Raw genomic sequence first — 13,759 nt, 5'->3', positions numbered from 1 at the left:
GTGATTGGCGCAAGCTGTTGCAGCGTCACTGCCTGTCCCTTATAAATCAATTAAATCAAATTAAATCAAAAATCAAACCAGAGCTTTACTGAACAAAAATGAGCGACGAGACTTAAGGTAATGTTAATTAAATATGACTTACAGTACGAGAATTATAACAATTCCTGTCACCATAGAAATGATTCATGCGCGATATTGACACAGCAATCATACAGCACTGCACAAAAATTACTTAACGTTCTAGACAGATTGAAGTAACCAATCGCCCCTGACCTTTCGTTCTACCGTGACAGTTGACAGTTTCGTTATGAAAAGTTTTCTCACCGTGAATGCCCTATAAAAGATGATTCCTCTAAGTCATCTGACTCGACGTTTTTGCAAAACGTTTTTTCAAAATCTTTCTTTGTTGGTGTAATAGATTAGTAATATAGGGAAATTCCGGCATCGAACCAATTCATTCGTAATAAGTCGATCCTTCATTTGATTCAGTACTTTACAAAAGTGATGCAAACGGTAATTACCGAATATCGCGATCATCGCCATATATCGGCGATATTTAAGCGATATTTTCGTTGGAACGATATGTCGCTGATATATCGCAGTGCTATTGTTTTAACAAGCGCGAGCTATCGCCGATATATTGTTGAGCTGCTCGCAAATCATAGCTTTCCCTAAGCGATATATCGTTTGAGCTCAGAGATATATCGCTGCAGTTCAACGATATATCGTTTTCACCTGATATATCTTTACATCCAAAGAGCTATCGCTGCCGCTTAACGATACTAAGCGAAATATCGTAACGGCCCAGCGACATATCGTTTGCGGTCGGCAAGACATCACCACCGCTAAGCGTTAGATCGGTGAGGCAGCATTGCGCCGCTTGGTGAATTTTTCATCAGGATAGTGTTTGAGTGTGTATCATAATAAACCTTGTGTATCATTCTATTCGCACTGTTTCACAGGCGTGAAATGGTCAGTTTAATAAGTTTAAACCAGTTTCGCTGCATACCGAGTCTACTATGGTTGAAGTTCGCCACACGTCCGCTGCACATCAGTTATGCAAGTTCGCTACTACACAAAAGAATAAAATTAAAAGAAAGACTATATTTATTTCGATACTATCCAACAGACGAGAATAGCGAGAGTGAAATAAAGACAGTTGTGAAAACGGTACTCAGGGAGGGTATAAACTCTGCTCTTTTAGCGCGTTATTGTCACTCCATTGCAACTTACCTGTATTTGCATACAAGGTACTCGCACGACACTAACGTTGACAGTCAGTTTTAGCATAATCATGCCGAGGTGACAAAAACGTTTTGATAACATGCCTTTATTACAGAAAAAATCCACAATAAACTTGATATTGCATGAACAAAGTAGTCCTTGTATGACAAACACCGTATTATCATTATTATTAATATTATTATTTTATTATTTTACGCTTACAAAAACTTAAGATTGTTAATGAGTTTAAAAAACCAAAAAACAAGAATCATACCACTTTTACAACAAGCTCTCTTGAACAATAAACAATAGGTTAGTCCTGCGTAGGTCATACCATCAGTACGTTTCCTTTTTTTATTGCACACATGAGACCAAAATTGAGACTACAACTCTGTTTTAGCTAAAACTCGCCCCCCCTCCCCCACACAGTGTGGATACTTTTAGAATAGCAGAATCGGGCGTCGATATTCCTATTGTTTGGTTATTTTTTGCTGGTGCCACAGAAAACTCAAGCGTGCGCGTATGTTTCATTAAACTAAAAAAAAAACAAGAATTTTAGCACTTTCAAAGTACCCGCCTATGAAATATGAAAAGCTTCCATCGAACTTACACCTCTACTGTTATGGAAAACAAAACACCAAGAAAACAACGTAAACGTTTGCCCTTCAGGGACTCTCAGAGGACGCTAAGTCACTTTCTGCAAAATTTCGCCACGTTTGCGGGCACTCTTAATTTCGCATCATCAAAACTAAGAATTAAATAAACCTCAAATCTAGGCTTTCATATGATATAAGTTTCATTAGATTTGATTACGAATGGTATTCATAAGAACGAAACTCGTGTTTTAGCTCACGTTAGCTGCATTTTTACGCGCTTTTGATGTCAAAATATACTACTTCTTCTTAGCCTTCATTTGATGTTAGATTCATACGATTTTATAAAAATCGGCGAAACAGCTTGGCGAAAATCACTCGCCAATTGCAAAAACCTTCGCTTTACGCAAACCGATCATGATCTTCGTTATACGTTAACATTCCATGATTGAGAAGCTACACATAACTTTTGAGTCCTAAGATATGTACTTAAACGAGAATTGGTTAAACAGTTACCTTACCTCCCGCAAAGGACAACTACGTAAGGGACAGCGACGAAGATTCTCAACATGAGAAAGAAAAGCACCAAAATTAATTTGATCTTCATTTACCAACTTGACCATAGGGCGCTTTGAGCGATACTTTAATAAGATCATTTCTTTACAAATTAACTACGTTTGTTGAATATCAAATCTCTTGTGGTATTCCTCGTTTCATAACACTGCAACGAACTTCAAATCAAGCCCGTATATAAGCTGCCTGCTTTTAGTATCACTACATGTATCTTATGACTACGCTGTCATTGAATGTTAGTTTTGCTGACGCACTGAGATAACATAAGCAACATACATATAAAAAAATGGGGGGCAGGAATCTAAAATAACTTACAATTGTTTCGCTTGAATGAGATGTAGTAGACAAATATTTTTCGCCATACGAAAAGTCGCTTAGGCGATATATCGCTGAAACGATATTTCACTGAAGCGATATATCGTGGTGATGTTCCGCACGCTCTACGATACATCGTTATGGCGGTATCGCTGGTCCAGTGGAACGAGATATCTCATAGATTCATCGTTATAAGGTATCAAAAAAATGAACGATATATCGCCGATAATCGGCAATATATCAGAAGAACAAAGCACGATAAACGACGATAATCGTTTGCATTACTTTTGCAGATTACTGTACACAAGTAATACAATTCCGGAGGGCTGGGACTGGTACGGGAGGGGTGAAAGTCATCAACTCAGCTCCTTTCACTTTTCGAAGCGCCAAACGAGTTATTTCCATACAAATGAGAAAGAATAGGCACTCGTCGAGATTCTAAAAGATTGAGACAACAACGAAAACGATCGAAATCCGAGAATGACAAGGCTTTCTACATTTTCGAAGCTCTTGGCAGCCAGCTAAAAGAAATCCCCCCTGAAAAAAGAAGAAAAGGTCTGCATTATAGAGACACAATGGGATTTACTGGGAAAGGGCTAACATCGGGAAGACAGAATGAAAATAGATTCAGAAACCAGCACCTTAGAAAGCGGACGTTTCGAACGTTAGCCCTTCGTCAGAGCGAATGGAGGAACTGTGGGTTGTTTGTGTGTTTATATGCAGGCAGAAAGTGGAGTTACGCTATTGGGGGAAACATGGCGACGAGAAAAACACGAATAATTTAGTAGACTGAAAAGCGTTCGTTGATACCTATGAGATTAAGAGTACCGATTTGAAAGATAAACTTTTGTTCAAAAATTTTGCGGCTTTCCGCGGAGCTAGCTAAATGTAAGGAAAGACCGCAGATTGCCATATGTTGCTTAGAATGATTAGGTAAATTAAAGTGTCTAGCGACTGGTTTCGATGCGTCTTTGTCATTCCTTTCTACGTTGCGAAGGTGTTCTCGGAATCGGTCACCCAGTCGTCTTCCTAGGTCTGTTTTGCCGATGTATATCTTTTTGCAATAATTGCAAGTTATGCAATAGATGACGTTGGAAGAGGTGCACGTGAAGTGATCGGTGCTCTTAATGGATCGTTTGGGTCCCGATGTTTTCTCAACGTTGTGAATGAAAGGACAAGTTTTGCATCGTGCGCGAGCGCATTTAAAAGTGTCGGGTTGGTCATTAGTTTGAAGTGAACTTCTGACTAAAAAACTACCTATGTTTTTGTTGCGTTTGAATGAAACGAGTGGAGGTTGCAAAAAGATAGTGCCAGTCGCTGGATCGTTTTGAAGTAATTTAAAGTTTTCAAGAATAGTGGATTTAACTGAGTGGTCTTGAGGGTGAAACGTGAGAGTGAATGGAATGCGGTCGGAATTTTCCTTCTGTGACGTTTGTTGTGCTGACTGTCGATCAATAAGTTGGGCGCGGTGGTAACAACGTTTTTCGAAAAACTGGCACACTGACTCTGATTTGTGGAAGAAATCATAGTCATCGCTACATAAACGACGAATTCTTAGAAACTTAGAAAAGGGAGTGGAATTCTTAACATGGGATGGATGCGAAGATGAATACAGCAAGTAGCTATGTGAGTCTTTAGGCTTGTAATACACACAAGTGCATAAACCTTTGCCTCCAATTGAAACTTTGATGTTAAAAAAGGATAAAGAATTGTCGGAAATTTCCCAGGTATATTTTAGAGCCGGGTGAAAGGAACTGACTGCAGTTATGAATTTAGTTAGCTCCTCTCTCAGTGGTAGAGGAGGTAGCGCCGATACAGTCGTCAATGTAGCGACCGTAGAGTTCAGGTCTGAGGCCGTTGTATTGGCTAAAAATTTGGTGTTCGACAAAACCTACAAAAAAATTGGTATACATGGGTCCCATTTTTGATAGCTGTAGGTTTGTTTGAAAAAGTTGTCCCTGAGTGAAAAACAATTGAGTGTGAGCACTATGCGATTACTGGTTGATGATTGAGTGAAGGTTGTTCCTATTGAATGTGAATAACTTCTTTTAAGCCGTGGAAGCGTTTCTAAGATGCTAAAACGCTCCTCAGAACGTGATGTTTTCACAAAGTAATTAATCTTGGTTTCAAAAGTGGTCCACAAGAGACGCCTAAGAGGTTGATAATCTGTTTATTGGCTTAGATAGTGATCCATAGCCCATTGTGATTAAAGATGCACAATATTTCCTTTTTGATTTTCTCTGACTCTCTCGGTGTGGCGTAGGAAATGGCTAGTCCTTCGTTCCGGTGAAGCCCGATGTTGATGTCGAGGTTTTACAGGAAAACGGAAACTCCCTACTAACTCGCAATTTTCAGCGCCCATCGTAACGTCAAATGTTGTGTCGCTCTTCTTTTGCCAAGGTTGCTTTTTGTGTATAAGGATCGAATTTTTAGCACTTGTTATGATGTTTCTTTCGTCGTCGGTGATATTGCCGCAGGCCGAGGCAAAGTCGAATGCTCTGCTTGGAAGGTCTGGGCTGATGGAGGGGTAGAATTCTTCGATGTCAAAGTAAATAAAACTGTGGTGTTGTTTGTTTCTATTAGCCTTAAATCATTCGACCACGGATGCCGTGTTTTTCCATTAACTGAGTTTAGATGCTCCCGTGATTTTATTGTTGATTCTGCCGAGGAAATTTTGGTGATTTTGCCTATCTCGGATTTGGTTGGGTTGACCAGTCGGCAGGTGGGTTTGTTAGCGAAGTTTGGTTTGCGGTCTTTCAGTGTTATGAATGCGTTTTTGTTAACTGTAGTATCCACCCTGTCATCGATGCCCGGTTTCGTTGCCATGTTTTTGTTTTCTGAATGGATGGCACGTGTGGTACTAGGTTGTGATTTCTTGTAGAACTTGGTGATGTTTCGGTCGTTGCATGTTGACGGTTCCATTCTGCAAAAGTTCGTTGTTTTTTCAGCGGCGATGAATAGCTTGGCTTCGTTTTAATGCATTCGGTATCGTCTTTGAGTTTGTCGAGGAAAGGTTTGCTTACTTTTCGGAATTTCGTTGATTGTATCATCTTTAACATGCCGTCTTCAAATTCCTTGAGCTCGTCGATCGGCGGGGGGTGAGGGGGGGAGGGGTTCTTGGAAGACTTGAAGCCGTATGTGTCCTTCGAGGGGGTGTCTTTTGAAGCGGTGTCATCGATATCGACAATCACAACAAGCGTATTTTAAATTCATCCGAACACATCGATGACACCGCAGAGAACACTAACACGAAGAGACAACAAAACTTGCAACTGCCGACAAAACAACACATGCCCTCTCAAAGGAGAATAGCTCCGACCATCAGTTATTTATCAAGCTACCGCACTACTGAAACGTACATCGGACTTACAGAAAACGACTTCAAGAGAAGATACAGTAACCACACTGCATCATTCCGTCAAGCAAAACACAGAAACTCTACGGAACTCAACAAACATATATGGACTCTCAAAGACAATAACATTGACAGCTTTATTTTATGGCGTATACTTTCATCAAGCTCACCCTATGTTAGCGCAAGTAAAAGATGCAACCTCTGCCTCAGGGAAAAAAATACTAATCATCTTCCGACCTGAATTTTCATCACTCAACAAACGTAATGAACTTGTGTCCTCATGCAAGCACAGAAACAAAGCGTCAATGCGTAATAACTGAACAAAGCGTTTAAATTTAAATTTACCGCCACACTTATTATGCAAATTCTATAGGATAAAAACGATGATTACGCGGAATATTTTTGTCATTAAAATCCCCTGAAGAGTGAGAAATTACGAAACAGGCCAGCAGGGACCAAAGTGTGGTCTTTATATTTTCCAAGCTCATCATATATCCCGCTCTACTGTTTTGTATCGAGCTCTATATTACGGTATTATTATATTATTATATAGTATAAGCATTTATTGGTTTGGCAGAAAGTCGGATGCTAACGGTCATAGCGGGCATTAGCCTTTTCACATAGCTAGGTTTTAAACTCGCAGGTAGAGTGTGATAAAATTCGTTTGACCCGTTCGTTATAGAGAACAATGACGCACACAAATGTAAAACTTGGAAGTGAATCCATGCGAATTACAGTCATGTTGCATCTAAGCATTCAGCTCAGGTATCAAAAGGCCAGTGTACAACACCTCCTTGAATTTGAGACAAAGTGTTGTCTTAGCTGAGTCTAGAATCTTAACACAGTAAGCTGAATGTTTCTGGTTACAACTTGGAAAAGAACAAAAGTGCTTCCACAGCTTTATCTAATCAAACTGGGAGTTGGGAGAGTTATTGAAAGTTCATGAAAGCCTCGATTGTGGCTCGGGTACTCACAATGTATAGCCAGGGCCGGTTTAGATCTATTTGACTGGCATATATCCGTCTGCAAGTTACACAAGCTATGAATAGGAAAAAAAATTATTCCGATAACTCAGTGACTTAGGAAATTTTAATTGAGGCTACTTCTAGACCGTGCAAACGTACGTAACGTAATCTTATCTCTTCTGCCTTATTCTTATATGTAGCCTATTATATGTAGCCCTTGGGATGATTAGCAAGAACAGATCGGGGTGTGGATCGCTGAGATGTTTTAAAATAAATGTTTGATTTGTATCTTACTTATGTTTCGCCTCTTATTTCATTGGCAGTTTTTCCTGCTGGAATACTTCAAATTCCATTTTACAACAGAAAATTTCCTCGGTAAGTGTTTTGAGCATGGGCTACATGCAATCTCTTTCGAACTTTCGTCAGAGACAGCAAGCATGCGTCAATAGAATAAAATTTGCTCTGTAGTTGTGCGTGGCACACAGGAACAAAATGTCTAGTGTCTAATCCTCATTTTTATTTTAACATATTTTGCCATGAACGAGATAAATTAAATTCCTTTTAGTACCAACTTAATTTTGATTTTTACCAGCCGCCGGTGGAGAGTGTTATTGAATTCCTCGGTGAAGCATTGTTACTTTTATGACAAATCAATTGATAAATGCACATTAACCTCCTGAAGGTTCAGGAATTTACGAGAAGGACTTGTAATGTAAGTCACCAGATCAAATGGCATAGAATCTCGCTGAAGGTGAGATAATGCGAAGGTGAGATAATGCGAAAGAAGAAGAAGAAGAAGGAGATAATGCGAAAGAAGAGGAAGAAGAATTGGGGGATGCGATTGGTCGTAAGGCAATATTGTTGAGTAGGGGGAAACTTCCAATGTAACATAAGGAGGTAAAAAAATAATGAAATCAATAACAATAACATTTATTATTTGTATTGCGCCTTTTCTATAAAATATTCAAAAGCGCATCACAACAGTAATTAGTAACTAAAATTATACAATTCTTTCTATAAAAATCATAAATTATATATATTTATTATATAGATACTGATGAAATACCAGGATTTCTCCTTTTACTAAAAAATCATATCTTCACCGCGCGCAGTAAAGATACTATTTTTATCTTTCACGTGTGAGGATATTGGTGTGGCCATGGTTACCAACGTAATTACCCAATTACAATAGAACTTCTCGCTCAGGCGCGCGGTCGGTTGATTTGAAATTTCATCAGTATCTATATAATAAACAGAACATTACATGACCGCTTGTGGATACGAGTTTTATCTTCTCGTGCTGAAAGTATCTCTCACGAGGGAGCGCAGCTCACTCGTGAGAGATACTTTCAGCACGAAAAGATAAAATTCGTATCCCCGCGCGGCCATGTAATATCCTCTATTTATTTACATTAAATTAATGAAAGATAATTACAAATAAAAATATAGATATACTATGATTAATGAAATGATTCCTTAAATAAAAATGTCTTAAGTAGAATCTTAAAAGATTCTAAGTTCGTTGCCTCGCGCGCGGACCTTAGCAGCTTATTCCCTAGGAAAGGAGCAGCTACCAGGAAAGCTCTGTCACCCAATGTTTTCTTAGTTTTCACACTTGGTCTTTCCAGCGAGCGACCATTATCGTTGCGCCTCAAATGGCAGGACGAAGGCCGTTGAATACTAATTAAATCTGAAAGGTACTTAGGTGATAGGCCATGCAGAATTTTAAAAGTTAGCAAGAGTATCTTATAATGTATCCTGAAGCGCACTGGTAACCAACGTAGTTCAGCGAGTAGAGGTGTAATATGACAGAACTTTTGCGCACGATATACAAGTCTCACACTAGCATTCATAGCACGTTGCAATTTCATAATTTGATATTCTGGGATTCCGTACAAAAAGCTATCACAATAATCCAGTCTACTACTAATTAAAGCATGAACTAATTTCTCAGTAGATTCCCTGGATAAATATTTCCTAATATGACGTATATTGTATAAATAATAGAAAGCGCAGCTACAAGTCTTTGTAATGTGAGCCGGCTCCCATATCCAGTCAAAGTCCCAAAAATCAGCTCCTATATTTATCAAAAACAGGGAAAGGAAGACGTTGCGAAATAAGAGTTTCAAGAATAATGATGGATAAAGCTTAAGGAATGAACATTAGCTGACACAAAAGTTCGTTCGCCGGATCAAAGAAATAAAATTTTCAAAACTAAAAAGAAACCATGAAATGCAACAGTATACCATGCACATTGTAATTTTCCTTACTGCAACTACCAGCAAGATAGAAGACGACCTTCTAATCCTGTTTCCATCTCTTTTCTTACTCATATTAAGATGATATTAAACAAAGAAAACGTAGCAAAAGAGAAATAATATGTAACTGACACTTTCATACTTTGACATCTGCACACCTTCTTTTTAATTACCCCTGTAATGATCAGCGGTATTTCGTATGAGTATAGACATGCGCATTGGCACCAGCACTGGTTGGCCATGTTTGAATAAAACTTGCATCTTGCTTACTAAAACTGTGTTTATCCTAATCCATCGTGCAAGAACATTACATGATGTCAGGAGTAAAGCACGAAACAGAAACTCAGCCATCCGTCTGGCGAAGTTTTGGATAAAATACAGACTGTATTTCAGAGCAATTAACATCGGCGATCGTAGTTAATGTCACAGGATCAGTTGACTCTTGTCACGCCCGAGGGGGAAGAAAACATCGAAGAAATATAGTAAATACAAGTTGAAGACGAAGAAAACACCGAAGAAATACAACAACCAGTTGAAGTCGAAGAAAACACAACCGAAATGGCGATGCACCTAGGCCTTCCACCTCCAGAACTTCGCGACTTTAGTGGGGGAAACATCTCGGCCAACTGGAAGAAGTTCAAACAGAAATACGTAAATTACGAAGTTGCGACCGGTATAAGCTCGAAGGAGAGTGCAACCAGAAAAACAACACTTCTGACAGTTATTGGCAACGATGCTATCGATATTTTCAACACTCTAACCTGGGATGAAGAAGGCGATGACAATCGAAAAGGTACTGTTGAAATTTGAGAAACACTGTGAACCAAAGAAAAGTGTCAGCTACGAGAGATACAAATTCTTCCATAGAGCCCAAGAAAGTGCCAAAAGTACCGAACAGTACGTAACGATATCAAGAAAGCTCTGTGAAACATGTGAATTTGGAACATTGAAGAACTCTCTCATCAAGGACCGAGTTGTACCTGGTGTAAACAACACAAAAACAAGAGGAAGATTAGTCAGGGTGGCAGACCTTTACACTTGAGAAAGCATTGGATGTGGTACGATCTGCAGAGGCAATGGAGATTCAAAGGAAAGAACTGGACTGCGACTCACCAGTGCATGGACTTGAAAAGAAGAAAAACAAGTTACAGACAAAAAGACACCCTCAGATAATGAAGAAGAAAGACCTCCGAGCAAGAAGTTCAATTGCTAGAACTGCGGAACCAGACATAGTGTAAGAGTGACCTGCATATGGCAAAACATGTAACAATTGTCAGAAACGAAATCACTTCCAGAGTGTGTGCAGATCACGGAAAGAAGTCCATGGACTGGACGTAGAGCAACAGGAAGAAGAACAAGATCTTATCTCAACCCTATTTGTAGGAGCTGTCACTATAGAAGTTTAGATTCATAATGAGGAGTGCTATGTGATGTTGCCAGTTAAAGGGCATATCACAAAACTCAAGATAGACAACAGCTCTCAAGTTAACATCATACCGTTCAAAGACCTAAAGAAGATAGTTGGAAGCAACCCACAGATAAACTGCCTGCACCCATAATCTAGTCTGTTACTCCGAAGACAAGCTAACTGTACTTGGTACTGCTAAACTACCAGTGAAATCTAAAACAGATGTAGAACATGAGCTGACATTCCACATGGTGGAAACAAATCAACCAGGATTATTGGGGCTCACATCATCTAAAGATCTGGGTCTAATCAAAGTAGTTATGGTGGCCAAGACAGATGAAGACCAAACTCAACCAGGCAGAGGAGAGGAAGCTACGAACTGCGGAACCAGACATAGTGTAAGACAGAAGTGGCCAAGAAAGAAGAAGACCAAACCCAACCAGACAGAGGAGAGGAAGCTACGAACTGCGGAACCAGACAGTGAGCTGACATTCCACATGGTGGAAACAAAGCAACCGGGATTATTGGGGCTCACATCAGGTAAAGATCTGGGTCTAATCAAAGTAGTTATGGTGGCCAAGACAGAAGAAGACCAAACCCAACCAGACAGAGGAGAGGAAGCTACGAAGTTGTCCGAAGAACTGAAAGAAGAAATACTGCAAAATTACACGCGGGTATTCACAGGGTTGGGACGTTAGGAGAAACCTTACCACATTGAAGTAGACCCTACTGTGACACCTGTCGTAAACCAACCTAGAACCATCCCAGCAGCTCTTCGCGACAGAGTGAAGGAAGAATTGGATGACATGGAAAAGCGAGGAGTTGTTCCCAAGGTAGAGGAACTCACAGACTGGGTGAACTCTATGGCCATAGTTGAAAAGCCTAACTTTAGTCTGCGGATCTGTTTAGATCCAAAGCACCTCAACAAAGCGGGCACATTTTCAGCTACCCGCCATCGAAGACATCACTATACGTGTGGCAAATGCAAAATGGTTGACTAGGCTAGGGGCACACCGAGGATACTGGCAGATACCTCTTGACGAAGAAAGTTTGGGCGGTACCGCTACCGGGTCACTCCATTTGGAATCACATCTGCCCAAGAAGTTTTCCAAAGCGGATGAGTCAACATTTTGGCGACTTGGAAGGAGTTGAAACTGACATCGATGACATAATAGTGCATGCGTAAACAGAAGTAAAACATGACCATCGTCTACAAGCTGTCCTGGATCGATGTGAGAAGATTAACTTAACACTAAACAAAGCAAAGCGCGTCTTCAAAGTCAAAGAAGTTACCTACCTTAGTCCCAAATTCGCACAAGAAGAAATCAAACCTGATGATGAAAACGTGTGTGCCATTAATGACATGCCTGCACCAACTAATAAGAAAGGAGTAGAAAGACTACTTGGAACAATCAACTATCTAAGTGAGTTTATACCAAATCTGGCAACCATCACTGAACCTATCAGAGTTCAGTGGTCAAATTTCAGTGGTCATGTGAACAAGAGAAAACGCTTCAAGAAATCAAAATCATCCCAACCAAAGATGAAGGGCCAGTCCTGAGATTTTTTGATGTTCAGAAGCCTTTTGCAATCAGCTGTGATGCCTCCCCAGCCGGTCTAGGAGGGGTGCTGCTGCAAGATGGACGTCCTGTTGCCTATGCTTCAAGATCCATCACTGATGCCGAATCAAGATATGCTCAAATTGAGAGGGAACTCTTGGCTGTTCACTTCAGCTTAGAACGCTTCATCCAATACACCTACAGAAAGAGAGTCACAACTGAGTCTGATCACAAGCCACTTGAGGCCATTGTTAAAAAGGCAATGGCATCAGCACCACCGAAACTGCAAACAATTCTACTCAGAATGCAGAAGTATGACTACTTGTTTTAATACAAGCCAGGAAAGGAGTTAGTAATTCCTGATATGCTCTCCAGAGCACCACTTCCTGAAACTGCATCTGGCGGCTTGGAAAAAGAAATTGCATTACATGTCCACCTGCTAACTTCCAACCTACCAGTCTCGAAGCAAAAACTAGAATAAGCTAAAGACGCCAGATCGAATGACCCATCATTGAAAGAACTGAAGGAGATGATTAAGTTTGGATGGACCAGAAACAAAATCTCACATGCCAGCGAGTATTCAAGGCTACTGGAATGTAGGAGATGAGCTCTCTGAAATCGAGGGTGTCGTTCTCAAAAAATGACAGAATACTTGTCCCGTCTTCTATGAGAAAAGAAATGCTACAACGAATACATCAAGGCCACATGGGGATCGAAAAATCCACCTGGGACAAACATGAATACTTGATAATTGTTGACTATTACTGAAAAGTACCACAGTCGTCACCTACACCAAATCCATGTTTTGCAGACATGGAATGCCATCCAAAGTAATTAGCGACAATAGTCCCCAGTTCTTCTCAAAGGACTTTTCACTGTTTGCTAAACAGTGGGAATTCAAATACACTACTGTCAATCCACAGTACCCCCAGGAAAATGGTCTTATTGAGAAAGAAGCTCAAAGAGTTAAAAATCTACTAACCAAAGCAAAGCAAGATCGTCCCTTATTTGGGACTTCTTGAATACAGGAACATTGCAAAAGATGACATTGGTTCACCAGCGAAGCTGCTCAGGAGCCGACGACTCAGATCAATAATTCCCACTACTGACGCACAGCTGCAGCCTAGAGTCCTTGATCACACAAAGTTGAAGAGAAACTGAGGCTCAAACATTTTTAAAAAAAGCACTATTTTGATCAGCATGCCAAACATCTCCCCACTTTAGAGAAAGGTGACCGGATCAGAGTGCAAATGGGAAGCCCTTGGAAACCAGCTGTTGTAACGGAACATGCTGGAACACCGAGATCTCGTAGGAATCCAACTGATGAAGGTAGACAATACCGTAGAAATAGAAGGGTGTTGATGAAATCACCAGATAGCAGTCCACCAGAAACTGACATCTCACCTAATCCCGAGTCTCCAACGGTGAGAGCAAATGAACATTCACCCTACAAGGAAACAGCCAATTAGGCAATCCCATTTGATGCAGAGCCCACTACAACATATCAAG

At 40.2% G+C, this 13,759-nt stretch overlaps 2 protein-coding genes and 1 pseudogene across 2 annotated transcripts in view; 2 read left to right on the top strand and 1 right to left on the bottom strand.

Moving 5' to 3' along the window:
* The window catches only part of LOC111321554 (endothelin-converting enzyme homolog), an 86,171-nt gene that overhangs the window by 48,711 nt on the left and 23,701 nt on the right, over nt 1-13,759 (top strand). Inside the window, exon 13 of the mRNA XM_022924470.2 lies at nt 7,349-7,400. Coding sequence (XP_022780205.2) covers nt 7,349-7,400 — 52 coding nt within the window. The remainder of the gene's footprint in view (nt 1-7,348; nt 7,401-13,759) is intronic.
* On the bottom strand, nt 3,044-4,823 carry LOC148725182 (uncharacterized; annotated as a pseudogene).
* The window catches only part of LOC148725181 (uncharacterized), a 10,337-nt gene continuing 4,975 nt past the window's right edge, over nt 8,398-13,759 (top strand). Inside the window, exon 1 of the mRNA XM_088730587.1 lies at nt 8,398-13,759. This exon is cut by the window's right edge and continues 240 nt beyond it. Coding sequence (XP_088586713.1) covers nt 10,940-11,389 — 450 coding nt within the window. The 5' untranslated portion in view covers nt 8,398-10,939 and the 3' untranslated portion in view covers nt 11,390-13,759.

This window comes from Stylophora pistillata, chromosome 8, assembly GCF_964205215.1.
Source record: "Stylophora pistillata chromosome 8, jaStyPist1.2, whole genome shotgun sequence".
Taxonomy (NCBI): domain Eukaryota; kingdom Metazoa; phylum Cnidaria; class Anthozoa; order Scleractinia; family Pocilloporidae; genus Stylophora; species Stylophora pistillata.
The sequence above is the reverse complement of the archived record's forward strand: the minus strand, read 5'-3'. Positions and strand labels throughout refer to the sequence as shown.